General features: G+C 42.8%; 1 protein-coding gene across 1 annotated transcript in view; it reads left to right on the top strand.

Moving 5' to 3' along the window:
• The window catches only part of OTOGL (otogelin like), a 198,907-nt gene that overhangs the window by 10,457 nt on the left and 162,107 nt on the right, over positions 1 to 26,343 (top strand). The window contains 9 exon segments of the mRNA XM_044277229.1: positions 1,047 to 1,252; positions 6,290 to 6,414; positions 7,925 to 8,031; positions 9,661 to 9,767; positions 13,173 to 13,298; positions 24,345 to 24,453; positions 24,726 to 24,738; positions 24,740 to 24,773; positions 26,014 to 26,159. Coding sequence (XP_044133164.1) covers positions 1,047 to 1,252; positions 6,290 to 6,414; positions 7,925 to 8,031; positions 9,661 to 9,767; positions 13,173 to 13,298; positions 24,345 to 24,453; positions 24,726 to 24,738; positions 24,740 to 24,773; positions 26,014 to 26,159 — 973 coding nt within the window.

Genomic DNA, 26,343 nt, shown 5'->3' with positions numbered 1-26,343 from the left:
AGTTTGATAGCAGTCAGATCGAGACAGCACTAGTGTTGATAACCGAACTTTAGATGCCGAACTTAAAACACAAGTTCGCTCAACACTAGACGGTACCCTTCCGAACACACATGGCTTTCGTCCAAATGAATTTTTATCTCTTTTTCTTTTTCTTTATTCTTTTACACACTCATTTTTCTGTCATCCGCACATAAAATAAAACATTTTCTTGTTCACTTTTGTCAAATTTCTGAAAATATTATTTTCTTTTCTCTTAAAAACCCAGCTGACAACCCATAATGAAATCTCCCACAGAGGCCTAGTTCACACGAACGTTTTTTTTGCGGGTGTATGGGCCGTTTTTTTGTGTTCCGTATACGGTCCGTATACGGAACCATTCATTTCAATGGTTCCGCAAAATAAAAAGGAATGTGTTCCGTATGCATTCCGTTTCCGTATTTCCGTTTTTCCGTTCCGTTGAAAGATAGAGCTTGTCCTATATTTGGCCGTAAATCACAGGTCGTGGCTCCATTCAAGTCAATGGGTCCGCAAAAAAAACGGAACACATACGGAAATGCATCCGTATGTCTTCCGTTTCCGTTCCGTTTTTTCTGAATCATCTATTGAAAATGTTATGCCCAGCCCAATTTTTTCTATGTAATTACTGTATACTGTATATGCCATACGGAAAAACGGAACGGAAAAACGGAAAGGAAACGGAAACACAACGGAACTTAAAAACGGAACAACGGATCCGTGAAAAACGGACCGCAAAAAACAATAAAAGCCATACGGTCGTGTGAACTAGGCCAGAGGGTGTTCCCCAGCGTTCCCAGACTACTAAATGACTAGAATTCAGCTGTCAGAATGAATGGGGTTTGCAGCTGCATTAATACAATTGGGGTTTGCTAGGAGTTTGAGAAAGCTGTGTAAGGAACACCATGGTTGGCATAACGGTAGCCATATTAGTCCTCGTTCTGCTTTGACAGAAAGATATAACTGATAAAAGGCCGACAGAAGTGGATGATGCAATACCTTACATTTATGGATGATGCCACCTTTTCTAGGTTGCTGCTCCCACAAACAGTAGAAAATGTATTTATCGAGAGACTAGCTGACTATATTTTGGTGAAGACAACCTTTGGATTTTCTCTTGCTTGGGATGGAGGATCTGGAATCTATATCAAATTAACCGAAGATCATAAAGGAAAAACTTGTGGTTTATGTGGAAACTTTAATGGCAACTGGTCTGATGACCTGATCATACAGCACAGTAAGTTCTCCAAACTCTGTGTACGTATAGCATTACATGGGGACCATAGTTATTATGGCTCTTATTTTATTAAAATAAATGTATGTGCGCAATGGTTGGTATATTGACACCATATATGCTGCTATTATATGGGCAGAAGGAGTAGCATTCTTATTTGGTATCCTATAGTACTATTACTCTATGTATGGGATTGTCATTTTAGCATGTGTTACTTGTTAACTGTATAATGCTATTACGGTATGTGGGCAGTACATGGCGGCTTTATTTGAGGACTGTTATAATCTTTTTAAAGATGGCGTCTTCTCTGGAGCGGAGTGTGCACTATAGCCATTGGGTTTCTGGTATTGAATTCAGAAGATAATGCCAATCGCAGAAATTTAACTCCTCGGATGCTATGGTGAATTGTGACCATGGCATCTTAGGTGGATTTTCCTGAGAGTACTATGCTTCTGGGGACTGAACACCTACCCTGCTAACGAATGTGTTATTTGTTAACTGTATAGTGCTATTATGTGGGCAGTACTTGACAGCTTTATTTGAGTACTGTTATTGTCTCTTTAAAGATGGTGTCTGCCCCGGAGCAGAGTGGGCGTCATAGTTATTGGGTTTCTGCTGTTTAAGGCCTCTAGGACACAAACCTTTTTTTTTTTTTGTTTACGTTCCGTTTTTTTGCGTTCCATATAAGGAACCATTCCTTTTAATGGATCCGCCCAAAAAAACAGAAGGTATTCCGTATGCCTTTCGTTTCCGTATTTACATTTTTCCATTAAAAGATAGAACATGTCCTATTATTGTCCACATAACGGACAAGGATAGTACTGTTGTATTAGGGGCCAGCTGTTCCATTCTGCAAAAAACGGAATCCACACAGACGTCATCCGTATTTTTTGCGGATCTGTTTTTTGCGGACCGCAATGCCATATGGTCGTGTGCAAGAGGCCTAAGACAGAAGACACCCGGGGCTATAATGCCAATAGCAGACATTTAACCCCTTAAATGCCATGGTAAATTGTGACCTAAGGCATCTTAGGTGGCTTTCCCTGGGAGCACTGCGAACACCTCCCCTGCGAGCCAATGTGTTATTTGTTAACTGTATAGTGCTATTATGTGGGCAGTACATTGACATTTTATTTGATTACTGTTATTGTATTATTTTGGCTCTGTATGGCAGTGTTATGTGTGTGTTGTATGGCTGTTATTTTTTTTAACTCCTTGATGACCAGCGCCGTACATGTACAGCGGAAGTTGTTTATTTAAAGATTTAACACAGCAGATACCTGGAGCTAATGTCTGTGATAACCCCAATTGCAGACATTTAAGCTCACAGATGCAGTGGTCACGCCATTTTAGACGGCTTTCCTGCAGTGCTTCTTGGGACTGACTGGATCCCCCGCGTCTATGATAGTCTGGGTCTCTCAGAAAAAACCCATGCTATTGCAGTTTTACTTCCTATGGAGAAATGTGGGACAGAAATCCCAGAGCAGTACAGGTACAGCGCCCACCCGATCAGAGGCAGGGGTCCGGCAAACACTGATAGCCGGACCCCTGCTGTATGTGCTGGCATTGGTGAAATCACTGATGCCGACACATTAACCCTTGCACGGTGCCGGTGTCCATGGAGTCCCCGCACTGCTGTGACGGGGACCCCATGGCAGAGAAGAGCCTGCAAGATCCTGCCTTCTGGGAGAGCCTGCAAGATCCAGACCCCTGGATCTCACAGGCAAGCAGGCTGTAAGTGTATTACAGTGGTAATACACTTACAGCCAATGCATTATAATACAGAAGTATTTTAATGCATTGTAAAGGGGATCAGACCCCCAAAAGTTGAAGTCCCAGAGTGGGACAAAAAATAAAGTAAATTTTTTTAAAAAAAAATACGTTTTCAAATAAAAAAAGCGTCTTTTTCCAAAAATATATATTTTTTAAAAATAGGGAAAAAAATAAAAGTAGACATATTAGGTATTGCCGCATCCGTATCGACCGGCTCTATATAAAAATATCACATGACCTAACCCCTCAGATGAACACCGTCAAAAAACTGTGCAAAAAAAACATTTTTTTGTCACCTTACATCACTAAAACTGCAACACCAAGCGATCTAATCGTCACCTCATCCCGCAAAAAATGAGATCCTACCAAAGACAATCGGTCAAAAAATAACAAAAAGCTATGGCTCTAAGACAATGGAGACACTAAAATATGATTTTATACAAAAGTATACATGCAAGGTAGAACCTGCTCTATAAAAATGTCACATGATTTAATCCCTCAGGTGAACACCGTAAAAAATAAAAATGGTGTAAAAAAAGTCTTTTTTTGTCACCTTACATCACAAAAAGTGTAATAGCAAGCGATCAAAAAGTCATATGCACCCCAAAATTGTGCCAATCAAACTGTCATCTCATCACGCAAAAATTATACCCTACCTAAGACAGTCACCCAAACAATTTAAAAAACTATGGCTCTCAGACTATGGAGACACTAAAACATGATTTAGCTTTTGTTTAAAAAATAATATCATTGTATAAAACTTAAATTAAAAAAAGGATACATATTAGGTATCACCACGTCCGTAACAACCTGCTCTATAAAAATATCACATGACCTAACCCCTCAGGTGAACACCATTAAAATAATGGATTAAAATGGAAATTCTGCCAAAAAAGTTAAAATTCTGAAATTTCATCTCCATTTTCCATTAATTCTTGTGGAACACCAAAGGGTTAAAAAAATAGTAAAATCAGTTTTGAATACCTTGAGGGGTGTATTTTCCAAAATGGGTAACTTTTTTGGAGTTTTTACTCTAGGGGTGCATCAGGGGGTCTCCAAATGAGACATGGTGTCAAAAAAACAGTCCTGCAAAATCTGCCTTCCAAAATACTATATGGCATTTCTTTCCTTCTGTGCCCTGCCGTGTGCCCATACAGCAGTTTACGACCACATATGGGGTGTTTATGCAAACTACAGAATCAGGACCAAAAATATTGATTTAGAAAAAACAAAGTGATTCTACAGCCAGATAAACATAGGTCCTATTATTAAACAACACTAAACAAAATCAAGAAAGACCAAGGTCTTTCTTGATTTTTAGTGTAAAAAAATATTGAGTTTTGTTTGGCTGTTAACCCTTGCCTTGTTTTTTTTTATTCAAATAGAAAATCTGCGAAAAAAGCTAAATTCTGAAATTTCGTCTCCATTTTCCATTAATTCTTGTAGAACACTAAAAGAGTTAACAAAGTTTGTAAAATCAGTTTTGAATACCTTGAGGGGTGTAACTTCTAAAATGTAGTCATTTTTGGGTGGTTTTTATTATGTAAGCCTAACAAAGTGACTTCAGACCTTAAAAAGTGGGTTTTGGAAGATTTGCTTCTAAATTTCTAAGCCTTCTAACGTCCGCAAAAAATAAAATGGCATTCACAAAATGATTCAAACATGAAGTAGACATATGGGGAATGTAAAGTAATAACTATTTTTGGAGTTATTGCTATCTATTAAAAAAGTAGAGAAATGGAAATTTGGAGATTTGCAATTTTCCCTAATTTTTGGTAAATTTGGTATTTTTTATAAATAAAAATGAAACTTTTCGACTAAATTTTACCACAGTCATGAAGTACAATTTGTGACGAGAAAACAATCTCAGAATGGTCTGGATAAGTAAAAATGTTTTAAAATGATTACCACATAAAGTGACACATGTCAGAAAAAAATATGCGTGGGATTTAAGCTGAAAGGTGGCTTGGTAGTAAAGGGGTTAAAATACAAATAAACAATAAAAAATGAACATTGTGGGCATCACCACATCACAAAATACTCTAACTATTAAAATATAAACAAATTTATCCCATACGTTGAATACTGTGAGGAAGAAAAACAAAGTGGCTGATTTGGCATTTTTTGTTTTTCACCCCAAATTTTTTTATAAAAAGTGATCAAAAAGTCATACACATTCAAAAAAAAAGTACCATCGCCCTCAAGAAATGAGCCCTCACACATCTCCATAGACACAACTTTAAAAAGTTATGGGGGTCAGAATATGCCGATGAAAAGAAAAAAATCGTACTGACCCAGAGAATGATGGTAACAGGTCAGCTTTCCCATAAATGGAACGTTGTAAAAACAAAACCCATAAAACTGTGGCAGAATTAAAAAAAAAAAACAATTCCACCCCATTTGGAATTTTTTGTATGCAACATTATATAGTGACATTAGAAAGTACAATTTGTCCTGAAAAAAAACCCTCATGTGGCTATGTGAATGGAAAATTTTTATAAAAAAAGTTATGGGCTGCAGGAAGGCAGGGAGTTAACAATGAAAACACAAACAATGAAAATTCGCCATGACTCAAAGGGATAAATGTTTAAAAATATAATACATTTTTTTAAATATGGGAAACATATGGCGAACATGGGAAAGATGCACAGGAGGTAAACCAATACATGAGCATATCTGTTAAAAACCATAATAATCACAGAAAACCCCATTAAAGATCTGCTTGTATGCACCTTCTTGAGATTTCTGATTGGATGAATCAAATTAAATGTTGTTGTTTTTTTTAGAAAATCATTAAAATGAGCATGCTATCATTACATGCTTAACTGGGTTCTCTGGGAATACAAATTTTTAAGCATGTCCCTGCAGCCTGCCTTTCTAAACAGAAGATTCATATGTATCTGCTCCCCATCACTCCATGGTCATGGTCACAAGCTTTGTTGCAGCCACTGGCTTCAGCAGTGACATGGCCACAAGCAGCACATCACCTCTGAAGCCAGTCATTGGCTGCAGCAGAGCATGTGACCATGCCCATGTTGTGTCAGAAATCAACACAGTGGGAACCAGAACATTAACACAATGGAGGCAGCGTGGAGGATCAGCACGCTGGGGAGCAGGAAAGTAAGAATTTTCTGCATAGAGACACAGGTTGCGGACACTTGCTAAAAACTCAGTATTCCCAGAGGACTCCTCTAATGTTGATACATAGTCTTAATATATGTCTATTTGTATAAAATATCTATATTACTTCCATTGCCTATACAGCAGAGGAAATTACAGAAGACATAGCTATGTATGCAAACAGCTGGTTTATCCAAATTCCAGAAGAACCATATTGTGTACCCACAGTCTCTGAATACCCAGATCCTTGTTCTCAGAAGTCTGCCCATGAGGTAGGTTTTTGCTGGAGCACAATAGATTCAAGATCTTATTACTCAGAGCATTCATTCAGTTTTCACAGAGAAAAGAATGTTGATCTGTGATTCAATGCTATGATAGACCTAATCCAAAAAGGGTGTCATTTTCACAATGTGAGAGGATTTGAAAGGATTTCTGGTTTCATTAGCACAAGAAAACTCGTGTAAATGAAGATAAATTTGTCTCGACTGGTGGCCACTCCCCTTTCCCTCACTTGCCACACCTCCTTTTGGAAATGCGGTGAGGGCGGCATAAAAAGAGGCACTTGCATTTTCAAAATCTCCCCCATAGACTTTCATCAGCACAGGGCTGAATAAAAGGTCCAGACAACCTCTGAGATGTATGGATCATAATTGTACGTACAACAACCAAATCAGAAAATTAGCAATTGCGGTCATAAAGGATAGGGATTAGGTCAAGTCACCATCAAGCTAAGTTATCAATTTGGATCCATTTTAGAAAAAAAATAAAAATCACTTTTGTCACTGGATAAAATAAAAACTTAAAGAGGTTCTCCCATGAAAAAAAAATATTCTACAGTTTTAAAACCAGCACCTGAATCGGAATACTTTTGTAATTGGATGTAATAAATTATTTTGCATAAGCACTAAGTTATTTACTATAATCTGTATAGTGCCACCTGCTGTTTGTCCTGCTCACTGAGATGGACGCACATGCTCAGTTTCATTTTTCAACTGCTTCCTGAGTTGTGATAGGGACACGCCCCTTTTAGCTGCAGCAGAAAAGACATCACCCTTGTGCTGCCAGCTTGATATAAATCTAGCAGAGCAATTAATGAGGAGATCTCTGGATCCATCTGAGGTACGGGGCTGGTTCTAGCTTTGTTATGAAGAGATTGTCATGTGCAATATGATGTCTGATTATTATTTTTCTTTTACATTAGTTATGGGATAACCCCGTTAATATGGACCTTCTTACCCCACCCAGTTTCCTAGTATGCATGTATCAATCACTCCCAGGCAATGTAGAAAGCAAAGCGCATTTTTGATTAAAAATGTATTTTTAATCAATTTATTTATTTAACTTAAATTAAGTGGATACAATTTTAATTAAAAACATTGTAATAATAAGAAGTCACCCCTGGTCTCACCCACTTTATCCGACTTCTATGAACATTCACTTCATAAATATGACACTCATTTAGGCCACCATATTATTCATCGTATTCACACCAGACATCTGAGATAAATACCTTAATAAATCTCCAACTTTTCATCTATTACAAAGCGGGCTGCCTGCAGCCACCACTAGGGGGAGCTCATGAATTTAAATTTATGTGGTTGCAGTTGACTGAAATGGAAGCTGTAATAATTTATTTCCACTGAGCTCTCCCTATCAGTGACTGCATGAAAATGTAGTGTTTTCACATCAGAAAGAGAAACAATTCAGCGTTGCCACCCACCCCTAGGCCCTGTAGCAGTCGCATGCTCTGCCTCCATTAAACCTTATCTTATTTGAAAACAGGCAATGTTTCTGAAGTGTCAAGTGCTGTTACAGTTCCCTTTTCTGAGCTGCCATGAGACCATTGACCCATATTCTTTCATCGCCAGCTGCATGAACGATCTTTGCAAGTAAGTATTAAAGATCATATTGGACACAGTTAAATTGGTTGTCCAGGATTTCCCTAAAGGATCTGCTGTTTTTTCTAGAAACAACCCTACTCCTCTGAATTTCACCCTCTGCAATGCACACCGCATGCCAAGTTATGTGCGGATTTGTTGCTTCTGTAAACTGCTGTTGATTTCTTACACTAAAGAAATTCTCAGTATTTCTATGACGTGTGACTATTAGAGATGAGCAAATTTCCGGTTATGAAATTAATTTGCAATTCGTTTACTGGTAAAAGGTGAATTGCATTATGGATTTCGTTACCACAAACCATAACACAATTTTATGTCGGAATGCATAACGGAATGCCTTTAGAGGCATTCCGTTATTCATTCCGTCATAAAAGAAGTCTATGGGCTGCAAAACAGATCCGTCCTGTTTACGTTGTGCAGGAGAGGACTCCCCTGAATAACGGAAAAGGGACGGATCTGTTATGCAGCCCATAGACTTCTATTATGATGGAATGAATAACGGAATGCCTTCCGTTATGCATTCCATCATAGAATTGCGTTATGGTCTGTGGTAACGGAATCCATAACGCAATTCACCTTTTACTAGAAAACCATAGCGTGAATGAATTTCAAAATCTGAAATTCGCTCATCTCTAGTGACTATGCCTTTACACTGCATCTCCATTCACTCGAATCAAAGGATCAAGAGAACATTACGGGAAGTTATAGGAAGAATCTGACAACAATATCTAGATACAGGAGTTTATTTGTAACTGTAACTTCTAGCCATCTTGTTGTTGTGTGTGATCAAATGGAGAAATCTAGTATTTAAAACAATATTTCATATTGTATTTCAAACATTTTATTTCATATATTTCAAAAAACATCAAAGAATATTTCAAATATTTTGATTTCAAATAGTTAAATATTTCAAACATATTTCAAACAATCCCTTTAAAAAAAATGTGAGTGTAGCAATTTAGCCAACATGGGTGTGTTAATTCTACAATGTTGCAGATTGTTTGGAAGTACAATGTAATTTCAATGTAAGTAAGTGTAAATTTAAAGGGGTTCATTACTTTTGTGATCAATCAAATGGAGACCAAGGATCGGCTCCTGCATGGGATACATAGTGGCACTTCCACATCAAAGTTCTACTCTCTTTACGCAGAGGCACACTTGCATATGATGTGTTTAATGGATATACACTAGTTTAAAGCAGCAAAACGTAAACAACCCCGGCGATTCTACAATATTGGTTCCTGTATTGCAGTAAATAGGAATTAGGACATTTCCTTCAATTTATCTTTGGTCAAAGGAAGTCTCATAAAGAGCAGGTCTGCCAGAGCAGGAGACACTCTTACAGAGTATAAAGTGAGGGTCCCCTTCTATGAAGTCCACCTGGCCTAACGTGGCATTTGGACAGAGGTTGTCGGGAAGAGACAGCACCTTTAATAAAAGTCATAGAATTTTCAACATTGGATATTACAAAGAATAGAATTACACAAAAGCAATGTAATGAATACATTAAAACAAATAATACTAAGAAGATCAATGTATTTCTACATGCTACTTTAGCTACAGTTATTATTTTAGTACATGTCAAATACGGACTGACTTCTATGCTAACACTTTCCTTAGACAAGATGATGACGAAACCTACTGTCGTGCTGTAATGGAGTATGCAAGAGCATGTTCTCATTCTGGTTTTCCCATACGAGACTGGCGAGATGACTTCCCTGCATGCAGTAAGTGCTTCATTATGGTTATAGTTACAACTTTTCCGCTGTGGTCATGGGGTGGATTAAGTAGATCATAGGCCCAGAGCTGTTTCCCCAACTTGTGCCCCCTCCCTCCATTTTTCCCTGACCATCCCACTTTTCCGTGTTCTGCCCTATAGTTACTTTTTTCTAGTAAATATTAAATATTTGGCTATAGCCCAGTCACGTCAGAACTATGCAGTCATACAAATCCCAGGATCACACCCTAAATTCCTACAGATGCCAGGATCAGACCCCAAATTCACACAGTTCCCAGGATCAGACTCTAAATTCATACAGACCCCTGGATCAGACCCTAAATTCATACAGACCCCAGGATGAAACCACAAAGTCATTGAGACCCCATTACCCCCATTCAACCAACACCATCCCCTAAATATAGACCTCAGACCAGATTTTTTAAAAAATGCACACCTCTTGTCTTTTGCTCAGGATGCTGCCACCACTTTAGGCCAACGGTGGTCCTGCTTCAGAACTAGCTGGGTGCCAGTGATGCACTGTGACCTGACGTCGCCCAGTCTCAGGTCATAGTGCACCCCTACGCTGTCAGGACATAGCTGGGCAGCCTTACATTAGGAGCTGCTGCTACAAGTTGATTGGAGGAGGCCCGTAACAGTGAGTAACGTAACCTCCCTTCCTCACTCCTTCCACTCACCCCTCCTCTGATGGTTTATCACAGCATTGCGGTGGCAGCACTGCTCATTGTTATACAGCGGCGGATCGTTATAAGTAAGGGGCGGCCGTGGGCCCTCCCAAGGGCCTGGGGCGACTGCCCTAAACAAGCCTATTATGATCCTCCATTGGCTGTGGTTTATTTTGTAATTGATGTACCAAACAAATATAACTTTATTCAACATTGCAATGCACTACAGTATAGAAAGTTAGGAGCATCAGTGTTAGATAATAATCATTTCACCTTGTATCTAACACTGGTGCACCTGATATCTTATTTTCTATACTTTATTGCATTATAATATTTAAATACTCGTATATATACTGGGGATACTGAACTCATTGAGGGGTTGACAACTATCTAGAGGTGTTCTAATGTGTTTTACCCATTAAAGATCCTTTGAAGGAGTTTTCTGCAGCTTTAATATTGATGGCCTATCTTTTGGATAGGACATATAGATTCTGTCTTTGGAGGTTGACTACAGGCATCCCAGTCCATCAGTAAAAAGAAGAGGCTGCGGTGCCCCAACGTTGAAGGGGTTGTCCGGGCTTTTATTGATGACCTATGACCGATCAGCTGTATGAGGAGATGGCGCATGCAGTCTGCACGTGTCGTCTCCCTTCTATCTTCCTGTCCGCTGCTGTATATCTATGGCAGAGCAGCAGCGAGCAGGAAGAGAGAAGGGAGAAAGCACGTTGTCAATGTGTGTGCCGTCTCCTCATACAGCTGATCGGCGGGGGCCGAGTGTCAGACCCCCGTCGATCTGATATTGATGACCTATCCTGATGATAAGTCATCCATATTAAAAGCCCTACAACCCGCTTAAGTGAATGGAATTGAGTTACAGTACCAGGCACAGCCATAACCAGTGTTGGACTGGGATGCCTAGGGTCCACCAGTAAAATGTATTATGGGGGGCCCACTGTACTGCTAATTCTGCATCATTACACATTTATTCATTTATTTTCAGTAGTAGCCTGCTGCCTCGCCTGTGCCTCAGAATGTCCTCCCCTGGAGACCCTGTTTCTGTGTCTACAAGTCATTTCAGTCTCCTCATGCATCTATAATTATATACTGGATAGTTTAAGAATCTACCCAATTTTTTATATGGACACAAAGGCTGGTTGAGATACTGTACACTGAATATCTGTATATAGTACAGCAATGTACTGTGCCGAATGGCACTTATGCAAGGGGTGTTGGGACTAGGGGCTCAGGGGCCCACTGGGGATTCACCTGTTTCCCTGTGGGCCAGTATGTGCTGTTGCTATTTGAACAAAGGGAGCTACTTTCATTCTGGTGATCAGTGGTGGTCCCAGCAGTCAGTCCGCCAGCAATTAAATATTGCTGTCCTATCCTAAGCCCTGGGAAACCCCTTGTGCTCCAATACATCTAAGATAAAAAAGCAGTAATTTTGCAATAGGTCTTGATTAAAATGTCCCATTGTTTTTTTTCTACATCTTCTATGCAAACCTATAGTACACCATAGTTTCAGATTACTGCGAAAGGTGCCCCACAATGATATGCAACTGACAACACTGGCTAATCCCTCAAGCTGATGTTAAGAACTGAGACTTTAGCCAATGTACTCCAGTGAGGAACACATCGGAGCCCTTCTGCACCACCGTCAAGGTATCTCAGTGTGGCATCGGTTCCTACCACTAGACTACCTACAGTGTGTGAACGCGGTCCGAGAGGTGCTAAGATACAACTTACAGCCAAGCTCCCACATACCTCCATAGTGAGATCACTCAGGCAGTGGGAGAGATGATAAAGCTCCCACCTATAACAGGCCATGTGACACAGGCTACCAGGTGCAACAGAATGCTACCAGCATATCAAGAAAAATAACTGAAATAAAGTGGCCTAAATGGGAGGAAATGCTCAAAAACCCCTAACACTGTGGCGTGTTTATAACCGGGGGAGCAATTCCTCCACATGTGATTTATGGATTTTTATATTTGCATCCACACACTATTCCATCTTGTGTAGGATGCCATTGTGGTGCATGTGGTCCGCTGCTGACATCCTCCATTGTATGCATTTTTGCTGGGGATTGCCGTTAGCAACGGATCACATGCTGAGGAATTGCTCCCCCGGTTATAAAACACGACACAGTGTTAGGGGTTTTCAAGCATTTCCTCCAATTTAGGCCACTTTATTTCAGTTATAGTTTCAAATTACAAACAACCTCTGTGTAGTCTGTTCCTGCAATCATACTCCTTTCCATCTGTTCTTTACTGTCCCCAAATTTGGTAGTTTAGCAGTAAGAACAGAAGAGACAAAAGGAAATAAGGAATATGACAGCAGCATGAGACTACACAGGGTTTGTTTGTTACCTGTTACCCCTTAGGTCTACTTAAAGGCTATGTATACCTTTGGGTCAGTTTTTTTTTTTTGTCATTACATTGTGCTCATTTTGAGCTAAAAAATCATTTTTTTTTTCAATTGGTCTTTATTAAAAAAATATGGAGTCTTTTTTTCTGTACATAGCTAAGATGCTCTAGTAACAGCCTTTGGATTTTCTCTCTTTTCCATCAGTTGGGGATTTTTTTTTAGCCCAAAATGAGTAAAACTACCTCCGAAGGTGTACATAGCCTTTAAGAGGTGTAAAAACAATGAACTGTGAACTGTAATCTACATGACAAACATAATGGTCAGACATTTGGTATATTAATGTCAATAATGTTATATTTCAGCTGAAAAATGTGAGAACAATTTTGTTCACCGAGATTGCATAAGCTGCTGTCCGCCAACTTGTACTTATGAAAAAGAATGCCTTGGAAGCAATCTACACTGCCTGGATGGATGTTACTGTCCAGATGGTAAGAACCAAAGAAAATGTAGAATAAATAATACTGATTAAATGAACACCTTCAGTGATGTAGTTTATATGTATTCAACCACACTTGTTGTGGCACCCTCATTAATGGGTGCCACAACAACATTAGCTGTAGATTGTCATGGATCTTCATCCAATCTCTGAACCCGTGAACAGGTTGTGCAGTAAAAATTGGGATTCCAAATAGAACTGCACTTTAGGTCTCTGTTCACATCATATTTGAGCCAAAGTATGCCAGTGTGTAGACATACAGGGCTATAAGTCACTCATAGGATATTCTATAAAGAAGTAAAGAAAGAAAATATACCAATGTCCCAAAGGGTGCCGAAAGGACACTCTTTTGGCATCCATCAGTGAATATAATTGTATGGATATGTCTGATGCATAAAATGGTTACTTTGCCAAGGTATACAGCAAATGTAAGGCTTTAATATGAAAGAGCCTAATAATGATGTTTTCAGCCAATAAAGTGTCAGTGCTCAACAGTAGGCACATTGTGGGAGATTTATCCAGATTGCCATTTCTAATGGCAGTTAGATGTCAAGTTCAGGCATGAGATACACCAAAATGATTTAGTCATTCTGGCAGAAATGACAGTATCTGCTCTGTGCACCAGAAGCTAGGAGCTGGTGTGGGTTTAAGGCATTACTTACGTCAGAAATCTAGGGTAAGTGATAGGATAGGCTTCATGACGATTAAGTCCCACCCATGTCCTCCAACTTTAAACAAAAGTACGTGTGGTGGAGGAGGGGCAACGAGCGGAATTTTTTCAAGCAAAACGAGGATTGTACAAATATTTGTGACTTTTTTGCTCCACAATTCTATAATATAATAATAATGATAATGACAAATCTCCCGCAATATTTTTATGATTTCTTTCTGGACTTCATTTATACTCTTTATCAGTAGCTTATTGAGTAATGGCTAAATAGCACTTACTACCCTTCAGTAACATTGCTATGGTTTATTGGGCTTGGAATATTTCTGGAATGAAGGGACATGGTCATCTTCCAGTGATTTAGGCTGTGAGCCTTAGCCTATCCTCAAATGACCCAAAAATGTAAATTTACTTCCTCATTATCTTTGGTATGTAAAAACGTTAGTAAATGTCATCAGGAATATTTTAGGCTGGCGCTGTACTATGTCAGCCGGATTCAGTGGCAGTGATAAAAAAAGCAGAAATTGCATTCTGTAATTTTCTGATAAATTCATATAAAATGGCAGAGGATCTCAATGCCGGATAAAAACATTTCCGTAATCTGAATGGAAAGAGATCCATTCAGGATGCGTCAGGATGTCTTCCATTCCATTTTGTGTAAGCTGTGGTTTTGTGTCCGGTCATAAAAACTGAAAAAAATTGATCTGGCACTGAAAACAATGTAAGTGAATGGTGACGGATCCGTTTTTTAGGAGCCTAAACAAACAGATCCTTCACACATTGACTTTCAATGTATTCAGTGATAGATCAGATTTTTTAAGTTTTGATTTCACACAACTGCATCCTAACGGAACAGATGCATCCTTGATGTGCAAAATCAAAACTGATCCTCTGCTGGATCTCAATATCGGAATTAACAACACAAGTGTGAAAGAACCTTAGGCTACTTTCACACTAGCAGTTTAGTTTTCCGATATTGAGATCATATGGGCTCAATACCATATAAAACAAAAAAACTGTTTTGTCCTCATTCATTCTCAATTGGGACAAAACTGAACAGAACAGAATGCTCCTAAATGCATTCCGTTCCATACCGGAGAGCAAATGGCAGCATGTTGTAGTTTGCTTTCCGTCCTGGGATGCGGAGCAAGATGGATCTGTCCTGACACACAATGCAAGTCAATGGGGACGGATCAGTTTTCTCTGACACAATCTGACACAATAGAAAACAGATCCGTCCTCCATTGACTTTCAATGGAATACATGACGGAGCCGTCTTGGCAATGTTAAAGATAATACAATCAGATACGTTCATAACGGAAGAGTTTTTGCTGAACCATGCCGGATCCAGTAAAACCGCTAGTGTGAAAGTAGCCTTAGTTGGTAATTTTTACTATCACTTGAATGCTATGATGTAGCTTATTAGTTGTAACTAGGGATGAGCGAACCCGAACTGTATAGTTCGGGTTCGTACCGAATTTTGGGGTGTCCGTGACACGGACCCGAACCCGGACATTTTCGTAAAAGTCTGGGTTCGGGTTCGGTGTTCGTCGCTTTCTTGGCGCTTTTTGAAAGGCTGCAAAGCAGCCAATCAACAAGCGTCATACTACTTGCCCCAAGAGGCCGTCACAGCCATGCCTACTATTGGCATGGCTGTGATTGGCCAGAGCACCATGTAACCCAGCCTCTATTTAAGCTGGAGTCACATAGCGCCGCCCGTCACTCTGCTCTGATCAGCATAGGGAGAGGTTGCGGCTGCGACAGTAGGGCGAGATTAGGCAGATTAACTCCTCCAAAAGACTTGATTAATTGATCGATCTGCAGCTGTGGATCATTGAGCTGCTGATACTCAATTGCTCACTGTTTTTAGGCTGCCCAGACCGTTTGTCAGTCACTTTTTTCTGGGGTGATCGGCGGCCATTTTGTGTCTTGTGGTGCGCCAGCACAAGCTGCGACCAAGTGCATTTAACCCTCAATGGTGTGGTTGTTTTTTGGCTAAAGCCTACATCAGGGTGAAGCTGTCACACCAAGTGCATTTAACCAGCAATAGTCTGTTTATTTTTTGGCCATATACTACATCAGGGGCAAGCTGCGCCTGTCACCAAGCGCATTTAACCCTCAATGGTGTGGTTGTTTTTTGGCTAAAGCCTACATCAGGGTGAAGCTGTCACACCAAGTGCATTTAACCAGCAATAGTCTGTTTATTTTTTGGCCATATACTACATCAGGGGCAAGCTGCGCCTGTCACCAAGTGCATTTAACCCTCAATGGTGTGGTTGTTTTTTGGCTAAAGCCTACATCAGGGTGAAGCTGTCACACCAAGTGCATTTAACCAGCAATAGTCTGTTTATTTTTTGGCCATATACTACATCAGGGGCAAGCTGCGCCTGTCACCAAGTGTATTTAACCCTCAATGGTGTGGTTGTTTTTTGGCTAAAGCCTACATCAGGGTGAAGCTGTCACACCAAGTGCATTTAACCAGCAATAGTCTGTTTATTTTTTGGCCATATACTACATCAGGGGCAAGCTGCGCCTGTCACCAAGTGCATTTAACCCTCAATGGTGTGGTTGTTTTTTGGCTAAAGCCTACATCAGGGTGAAGCTGTTACATCAAGTGCATTTAACCAGCAATAGTCTGTTTATTTTTTGGCCATATACTACATCAGGGGCAAGCTGCGCCTGTCACCAAGTGCATTTAACCCTCAATGGTGTGGTTGTTTTTTGGCTAAATCCTACATCAGGGTGAAGCTGTCACACCAAGTGCATTTAACCAGCAATAGTCTGTTTATTTTTTGGCCATATACTACATCAGGGGCAAGCTGCGCCTGTCACCAAGTGCATTTAACCCTCAGTAGTGTGGTTGGTCAAGCTGTCACACCAAGTGCATTTAACCATCAATAGTGTGGTTATTTTTTGGCCATATCCCAGTCTAATTCTGTCAGTAAACGTATACCTGTCACCCAGCGCCTAAATACTAGGCCTCAAGTTTATATCCAGCTAAATCTGTCGTTACTGGTGTGGCTGGTCAAGTTATTTAGTGTCCGTCAAAGCACATTTTTTGTTCTGGGTTGATATACAATTCCCAATTTAGCAATTTCATAATTTAGTGGTTTCTGCTGTATCAGAGCTATTTGAAATCTATCACTAAAAGGGTATATCATATTCAAGGTGCACATAGGGTCATTCAGAATAACTTCACACACCCGCTACTGTGCATTTCCAAGTCTAATTCTGTCAGTAAACCTATACCTGTCACCCAGCGCCTAAATACTAGGCCTCAAATTATATCCAGCTAAATCTGTCGTTACTGCTGTAGCTGGGCAAGTTATTTAGTGTCCGTCAAAGCACAGTTTTTGTTCTGGGTTGAAATACAATTCCCAATTTAGCAATTTCATAATTTAGTGGTTTCTGCTGTATCAGAGCTATTTGAAATCTATCCCTAAAAGGGTATATCATATTCAAGGTGCACATAGGGTCATTCAGAATAACTTCACACACCCGCTACTGTGCATTTCCAAGTCTAATTCTGTCAGTAAACTTATACCTGTCACCCAGCGCCTAAATACTAGGCCTCAAATTTATATCCTGCTAAATCTGTCGTTACTGCTGTACTGTTGTGGCTGGGCAAGTTATTTAGTGTCCGTCCAAGCACAGTTTTTGTTCTGGGTTGAAATACAATTCCCAATTTAGCAATTTCCTAATTTAGTGGTTTCTGCTGTATCAGAGCTATTTGAAATCTATCCCTAAAAGAGTATATAATATTCAAGGTGCACATAGGGTCATTCAGAATAACTTCACACACACGCTACAGTGCACTTCCAAGTCTAATTCTGTCAGTAAACGTATACCTGTCACCCAGCGCCTAAATACTAGGCCTCAAATTTATATCCTGCTAAATCTGTCGTTACTGCTGTACTGTTGTGGCTGAGCAAGTTATTTAGTGTCCGTCAAAGCACAGTTTTTGTTCTGGGTTGAAATACAATTCCCAATTTAGCAATTTCCTAATTTAGTGGTTTTTGCTGTATCAGGCCTACTTTAAATACATCCCTAAAAGGGTATATCAGAATCAAGGTGCTGATAGGGTCATTCTGAATAACTTCACACACACGCTACTGTGCATATCCCAGTCTAATTCTGTCAGTAAACCTATACCTGTCACCCAGCGCCTAAATACTAGGCCTCAAATTTATATCCTGCTAAATCTGTCGTTACTGCTGTACTGTTGTGGCTGGGCAAGTTATTTAGTGTCCGTCCAAGCACAGTTTTTGTTCTCGGTTGAAATACAATTCCCAATTTAGCAATTTCATAATTTAGTGGTTTCTGCTGTATCAGAGCTATTTGAAATCTATCCCTAAAAGGGTATATCATATTCAAGGTGCACATAGGGTCATTCTGAATAACTTCACACACCCGCTACTGTGCATTTCCAAGTCTAATTCTGTCAGTAAACCTATACCTGTCACCCAGCGCCTAAATACTAGGCCTCAAATTTATATTCAGCTGAATTTGATTTCAATACATTGGGCCAAATAATATTTTTGTTGTTGTGGTGAACGATAACAATGAGGAAAACATCTAGTAAGAGACGCGGACGTGGACATGGTCGTGGTGGTGTTAGTGGACCCTCTGGTGCTGGGAGAGGACGTGGCCGTTCTGCCACATCCACACGTCCTAGTGTACCAACTACCTCAGGTCCCAGTAGCCGCCAGAATTTACAGCGATATATGGTGGGGCCCAATGCCGTTCTAAGGATGGTAAGGCCTGAGCAGGTACAGGCATTAGTCAATTGGGTGGCCGACAGTGGATCCAGCACGTTCACATTATCTCCCACCCAGTCTTCTACACTTAGGGCGACAGATGGCTCCTGAAAACCAACCCCATCAGTCTGTCACATCACCCCCATGCATATCAGGGAAACTGTCTGAGCCTCAAGTTATGCAGCAGTCTCTTATGCTGTTTGAAGACTCTGCTGGCAGGGTTTCCCAAGGGCATCCACCTAGCCCTTCCCCAGCGGTGGAAGACATAGAAAGCACTGACGCACAATCACTTATGTTTCCTGATGATGAGGACATGGGAATACCACCTCAGCAAGTCTCTGATGATGATGAAACACAGGTGCCAACTGCTGCGTCTTTCTGCAGTGTGCAGACTGAACAGGAGGTCAGGGAGGAAGACTGGGTGGAAGACGATGCAGGGGACGATGAGGTCCTAGACCCCACATGGAATGAAGGTCGTGCCACTGACCTTCACAGTTCGGAGGAAGAGGCAGTGGTGAGACCGAGCCAACAGCGTAGCAAAAGAGGGAGCAGTGGGCAAAAGCAGAACACCCGCCGCCAAGAGACTCCGCCTGCTACTGACCGCCGCCATCTGGGACCGAGCACCCCAAAGGCAGCTTCAAGGAGTTCCCTGGCATGGCACTTCTTCAAACAATGTGCTGACGACAAGACCCGAGTGGTTTGCACGCTGTGCCATCAGAGCCTGAAGCGAGGCATTAACGTTCTGAACCTTAGAACAACCTGCATGACCAGGCACCTGCATGCAAAGCATGAACTGCAGTGGAGTAAACACCTTAAAAACAAGGAAGTCACTCAGGCTCCCCCTGCTACCTCTTCTGCTGCTGCCGCCTCGGCCTCTTCTGCTGCTGCCGCCTCGGCCTCTTCTGCTGCTGCCGCCTCGGCCTCTTCCTCCGCCTCTGGAGGAACGTTGGCACCTGCCGCCCAGCAAACAGGGGATGTACCACCAACACCACCACTACCTCCGTCACCAAGCGTCTCAACCATGTCACACGGCAGCGTTCAGCTCTCCATCTCACAAACATTTGAGAGAAAGCGTAAATTCCCACCTAGCCACCCTCGATCCCTGGCCCTGAATGCCAGCATTTCTAAACTACTGGCCTATGAAATGCTGTCATTTAGGCTGGTGGACACAGACAGCTTCAAACAGCTCATGTCGCTTGCTGTCCCACAGTATGTTGTTCCCAGCCGCCACTACTTCTCCAAGAGAGCCGTGCCTTCCCTGCACAACCAAGTATCCGATAAAATCAAGTGTGCACTGCGCAACGCCATCTGTAGCAAGGTCCACCTAACCACAGATACGTGGACCAGTAAGCATGGCCAGGGACGCTATATCTCCCTAACTGCACACTGGGTAAATGTAGTGGCAGCTGGGCCCCAGGCGGAGAGCTGTTTGGCGCACGTCCTTCCGCCGCCAAGGATCGCAGGGCAACATTCTTTGCCTCCTGTTGCCACCTCCTCCTTCTCGGCTTCCTCCTCCTCTTTTTCCACCTGCTCATCCAGTCAGCCACACACCTTCACCACCAACTTCAGCACAGCCCGGGGTAAACGTCAGCAGGCCATTCTGAAACTCATATGTTTGGGGGACAGGCCCCACACCGCACAGGAGTTGTGGCGTGGTATAGAACAACAGACCGACGAGTGGTTGCTGCCGGTGAGCCTCAAGCCCGGCCTGGTGGTGTGCGATAATGGGCGAAATCTCGTTGCAGCTCTGGGACTCGCCGGTTTGACGCACATCCCTTGCCTGGCGCATGTGCTGAATTTGGTGGTGCAGAAGTTCATTCACAACTACCCCGACATGTCAGAGCTGCTGCATAAAGTGCGGGCCGTCTGTTCGCGCTTCCGGCGTTCACATCCTGCCGCTGCTCGCCTGTCTGCGCTACAGCGTAACTTCGGCCTTCCCGCTCACCGCCTCATATGCGACGTGCCCACCAGGTGGAACTCCACCTTGCACATGCTGGACAGACTGTGCGAGCAGCAGCAGGCCATAGTGGAGTTTCAGCTGCAGCACGCACGGGTCAGTCGCACTGCGGAACAGCACCACTTCACCACCAATGACTGGGCCTCCATGCGAGACCAGTATGCCCTGTTGCGCTGTTTCGAGTACTCCACCAACATGGCCAGTGGCGATGACGCCGTTATCAGCGTTACAATACCACTTCTATGTCTCCTTGAGAAAACAGTTAGGGCGATGATGGAAGAGGAGGTGGCCCAGGAGGAGGAGGAGGAGGAGGAAGAGGGGTCATTTTTAGCACTTTCAGGCCAGTCTCTTCGAAGTGACTTAGAGGGAGGTTTTTTGCAACAGCAGAGGCCAGGTACAAATGTGGCCAGCCAGGGCCCACTACTGGAGGACGAGGAGGACGAGGATGAGGAGGAGGTGAAGGAGGATGAGGATGAAGCATGGTCACAGCGGGGTGGCACCCAACGCAGCTCGGGCCCATCACTGGTGCGTGGCTGGGGGGAAAGGCAGGACGATGACGATACGCCTCCCACAGAGGACAGCTTGTCCTTACCCCTGGGCAGCCTGGCACACATGAGCGACTACATGCTGCAGTGCCTGCGCAACGACAGCAGAGTTGCCCACATTTTAACGTGTGCGGACTACTGGGTTGCCACCCTGCTGGATCCACGGTACAAAGACAATGTGCCCACCTTACTTCCTGCACTGGAGCGTGATAGGAAGATGCGCGAGTACAAGCGTACGTTGGTAGACGCGCTACTAAGAGCATTCCTAAATGTCACAGGGGAACAAGTGGAAGCCCAAGGCCAAGGCAGAGGAGGAGCAAGAGGTCGCCAAGGCAGCTGTGTCACAGCCAGCTCCTCTGAGGGCAGGGTTAGCATGGCAGAGATGTGGAAAAGTTTTGTCAACACGCCACAGCTAACTGCACCACCACCTGATACGCAACGTGTTAGCAGGAGGCAACATTTCACTAACATGGTGGAACAGTACGTGTGCACACCCCTCCACGTACTGACTGATGGTTCGGCCCCATTCAACTTCTGGGTCTCTAAATTGTCCACGTGGCCAGAGCTAGCCTTTTATGCCTTGGAGGCCAGCGTTTTGTCTGAACGTGTATTCAGCACGGCAGGGGGCGTCATTACAGACAAACGCAGCCGCCTGTCTACAGCCAATGTGGACAAGCTGACGTTCATAAAAATGAACCAGGCATGGATCCCACAGGACCTGTCCGTCCCTTGTCCAGATTAGACATTAACTACCTCCCCTTAACCATATATTATTGTACTCCAGGGCACTTCCTCATTCAATCCTATTTTTATTTTCATTTTACCATTATATTGCGAGGCTACCCAAAGTTGAATGAACCTCTCCTCTGTCTGGGTGCCGGGGCCTAAATATATGCCAATGGACTGTTCCAATGTTGGGTGACGTGAAGCCTGATTCTCTGCTATGACATGCAGACTGATTCTCTGCTGACATGAAGCCAGATCCTCTGTTACGGGACCTCTCTCCTCTGCCTGGGTGCTGGGCCTAAATATCTGACAATGGACTGTTGCAGTGGTGGCTGACGTGAAGCCTGATTCTCTGCTATGACATGAAGCCAGATCCTCTGTTACGGGACCTCTCTCCTCTGCCTGGGTGCTGGGCCTAAATATCTGACAATGGACTGTTGCAGTGGTGGCTGACGTTAAGCCTGATTCTCTGCTATGACATGCAGACTAATTCTCTGCTGACATGAAGACAGATTCTCTGTTACGGGACCTCTCTCCTCTGCCTGTGTGCTGGGCCTAAATATATGCCAATGGACTGTTGCAGTGGTGGCTGACGTGAAGCCTGATTCTCTGCTATGACATGCAGACTGATTCTCTGCTGACATGAAGACAGATTCTCTGTTACGGGACCTCTCTCCTCTGCCTGTGTGCTGGGCCTAAATATATGCCAATGGACTGTTGCAGTGGTGGCTGACGTGAAGCCTGATTCTCTGCTATGACATGCAGACTGATTCTCTGCTGACATGAAGCCAGATCCTCTGTTACGGGACCTCTCTCCTCTGCCTGGGTGCTGGGCCTAAATATCTGACAATGGACTGTTGCAGTGGTGGCTGACGTGAAGCCTGATTCTCTGCTATGACATGCAGACTGATTCTCTGCTGACATGAAGCCAGATCCTCTGTTACGGGACCTCTCTCCTCTGCCTGGGTGCTGGGCCTAAATATCTGACAATGGACTGTTGCAGTGGTGGCTGACGTTAAGCCTGATTCTCTGCTATGACATGCAGACTAATTCTCTGCTGACATGAAGACAGATTCTCTGTTACGGGACCTCTCTCCTCTGCCTGTGTGCTGGGCCTAAATATATGCCAATGGACTGTTGCAGTGGTGGCTGACGTGAAGCCTGATTCTCTGCTATGACATGCAGACTGATTCTCTGCTGACATGAAGACAGATTCTCTGTTACGGGACCTCTCTCCTCTGCCTGGGTGCTGGGCCTAAATATCTGACAATGGACTGTTGCAGTGGTGGCTGACGTGAAGCCTGATTCTCTGCTATGACATGCAAACTGATTCTCTGCTGACATGAAGACAGATTCTCTGTTACGGGACCTCTCTCCTCTGCCTGGGTGCCTGGGCCTAAATATATGCCAATGGACTGTTGCACTGGTGGCTGACGTGAAGCCTGATTCTCTGCTATGACATGCAGACTGATTCTCTGCTGACATGAAGCCAGATCCTCTGTTACGGGACCTCTCTCCTCTGCCTGTGTGCTGGGCCTAAATATATGCCAATGGACTGTTGCAGTGGTGGCTGACGTGAAGCCTGATTCTCTGCTATGACATGCTGACTGATTCTCTGCTGACATGAAGCCAGATCCTCTGTTACGGGACCTCTCTCCTCTGCCTGGGTGCTGGGCCTAAATATATGACAATAGACTGTTGCACTGGTGGCTGAAGTGAAGCCTGATTCTCTGCTATGAAATGCAGACTGATTCTCTGCTGACATGAAGCCAGATCCTCTGTTACGGGACCTCTCTCCTCCGCCTGGGTGCTGGGCCTAAATATATGACAATGGACTGTTGCCCTGGTGGCTGACGTGAAGCCTGATTCTCTGCTATGACATGCAGACTGATTCTCTGCTGACATGAAGACAGATTCTCTGTTACGGGACCTCTCTCCTCTGCCTGGGTGCTGGGCCTAAATATCTGAGAATGGACTGTTCCAGTGGTGGGTGACGTGAAGCCAGATTCTCTGCTATGGGACCTCTCTCCAATTGATATTGGTTAATTTTTATTTATTTTATTTTTATTTTTATTCATTTCCCTATCCACATTTGTTTGCAGGGGATTTACCTACATGTTGCTGCCTTTTGCAGCCCTCTAGCCCTTTCCTGGGCTGTTTTACAGCCTTTTTAGTGCTGAAAAGTTCGGGTCCCCATTGACTTCAATGGGGTTCGGGTTCGGGACGAAGTTCGGATCCCGAACCCGAACATTTCCAGGAAGTTCGGCCGAACTTCTCGAACCCGAACATCCAGGTGTACGCTCAACTCTAGTTGTAACATTTACATTTAGTAAGATATGTGTATGACTATACAGTCTCAGTGGCTTATCTTTTCTTCTTGAACTAGGGCTTATCCTGGACAACGGCTCCTGTGTTTCTGTGACTAGCTGCCCCTGCATCTACCATGGGACAGCCTACCCAGCGGCTTCTAAAATAGAACAGGAATGCAGCATGTGGTAATTATTGATAACAACATGATCACATCTATAGATTTTTCTGTTTCACCAGCATATTTCATAATGCTGTACACGGACACAGATTGTATTTGCATTGGTCCCTGTGCCCTGTGGAGCTCACGGTCTAATTACTTACAGGCATTCACACTAGGTCCAATGCCATAGATAGCAAGTTAACCTACTAGTATGTTGTTAGATACATGCATGTATACTCTATGTAAATATTGTGAATATATGGAACTGATTTCTGCATGTTTAATGCTACATTGCAGTATTTGCACTGGCTGGTGTTTGGAACTGCACAGAACATGAATGTCCAGGTAAACCCTTAAGACGATTATTATTTTACTGCTATTTCTTGCAAAAGTGAAATTTTTAAGAGTTATATTATTATGTTTGTTTGGATTACTTGTAAATTTGCTGGTTCTAAACTCTCCAAACTGCTATTCCAATTTTATTGCAATATTGTAATCTATTTAGCTAGCTAAGTGTAGTAGTTAAAGATCTATGAATTCCCACAAAGCACCATTATATGCCATGGATTTGTACATATAGAATCCACTGAAACAGCCTCTCGTTACATGCAGATTTTGATGTGGATTTGAATTATTGTGGATTTTACCCTTTCAATAATCCACATGTAACTCTAGCTGCAGACAAATCCGTGGTCTGAATCCTATCAGTTCTTAGAATGAGACATTTCATAGTAGCCTGATGGTAAATTTGGATAGTGGATCAAAAGTAAAGATTTTGCATGAAAGATTTTCAGTTTTTACAGGGAGTTGGGCTTTATTTACTTATTGGCACAGGCGGCACTTGCCTACAGACGGCCTTTAGTAAAGGGCTCTTACTCCCTAACACCCTAAGGGCTCGTTCACATGACCGTGTGAAGCCTGTGCACGTGCTGTGGACCACAAATTGCGGTCCGCTAAGCACGGGCACCTGCCGTGTGGCAGCCGCATAGGGATAGTGGCCCCATTCACTTGAATGGGTCCGCGATCCCGCCATTCCGTAGTGCTTCCGTAGAGTTCCGTTCCGTGGTTCTGTTCCGCATCTCCGGATTTGCGGACCTATTGAAATGAATGGGTCAGCATCCGTGATGCGGAATGGCCACGGAACGGGACCTGTGTATTGCGGATCCTCAAATGCGGTCCGCAATACGGGCACGGGCTTCACACTGTCGTGTGAACGAGCCCTAACCCATATGCCCTAGGTTTTTTCTTGTAGGAGACTCAACAGAATGGTATATGCAGGCAGTAAGTGCTCAAATGTCATCCACAACTCCTACTCAGGTGGCCATGATGTGGCTGCTACAGGGTCCACATTCAGGCAGGAGCTTTATTCCACAAGCTTGCTTAATGTAGCGTGAGCCTAGAGCTCTTGCAGTGGTCAGAAAGCAATAAACGTAGGCATCAGTGGATGGGCACTGGGTGGTCTGGACCTCCTGAGATGTCCACTACTGCCATCAATAATAGGCGGTAACAGATAAAACTAGTACCGATCCATTTTTAATCTACCGTTACACAGTCTTTACTGCAGAAATTCTCTTCTCTTTGACAGCTGAGTGCTCTGTGGTTGGAGATTCTCATTTCACAACTTTTGATGGGCGTTATTTCACATTCCTGGGATTGTGTCAGTACATTCTGGTGAAGGGAACTGGAAAAGATAAATTTACAATCACATTGCAGAAATCTTATTGTGACCAGGTAAGGACAACTTGGCAAATAACATGAAATATTGGATAATGTACTATGAAATTTAAAAACTACTTTCCTATTGCATAAAGTAAACAATATCAATTAGGGTATAGCAATTAGTGTTGAGCGAAGTTCTTGAAAATTCGATTAGGTTGCTGTGCTGAATTTTACCCAAAAAATTGTTTGTGACAAA

Source organism: Bufo gargarizans, chromosome 2 (genome assembly GCF_014858855.1).
Source record: "Bufo gargarizans isolate SCDJY-AF-19 chromosome 2, ASM1485885v1, whole genome shotgun sequence".
NCBI lineage: Eukaryota > Metazoa > Chordata > Amphibia > Anura > Bufonidae > Bufo > Bufo gargarizans.
Note: the sequence above shows the minus strand (reverse complement) of the source record. Positions and strands in the feature narration are given on the sequence as shown.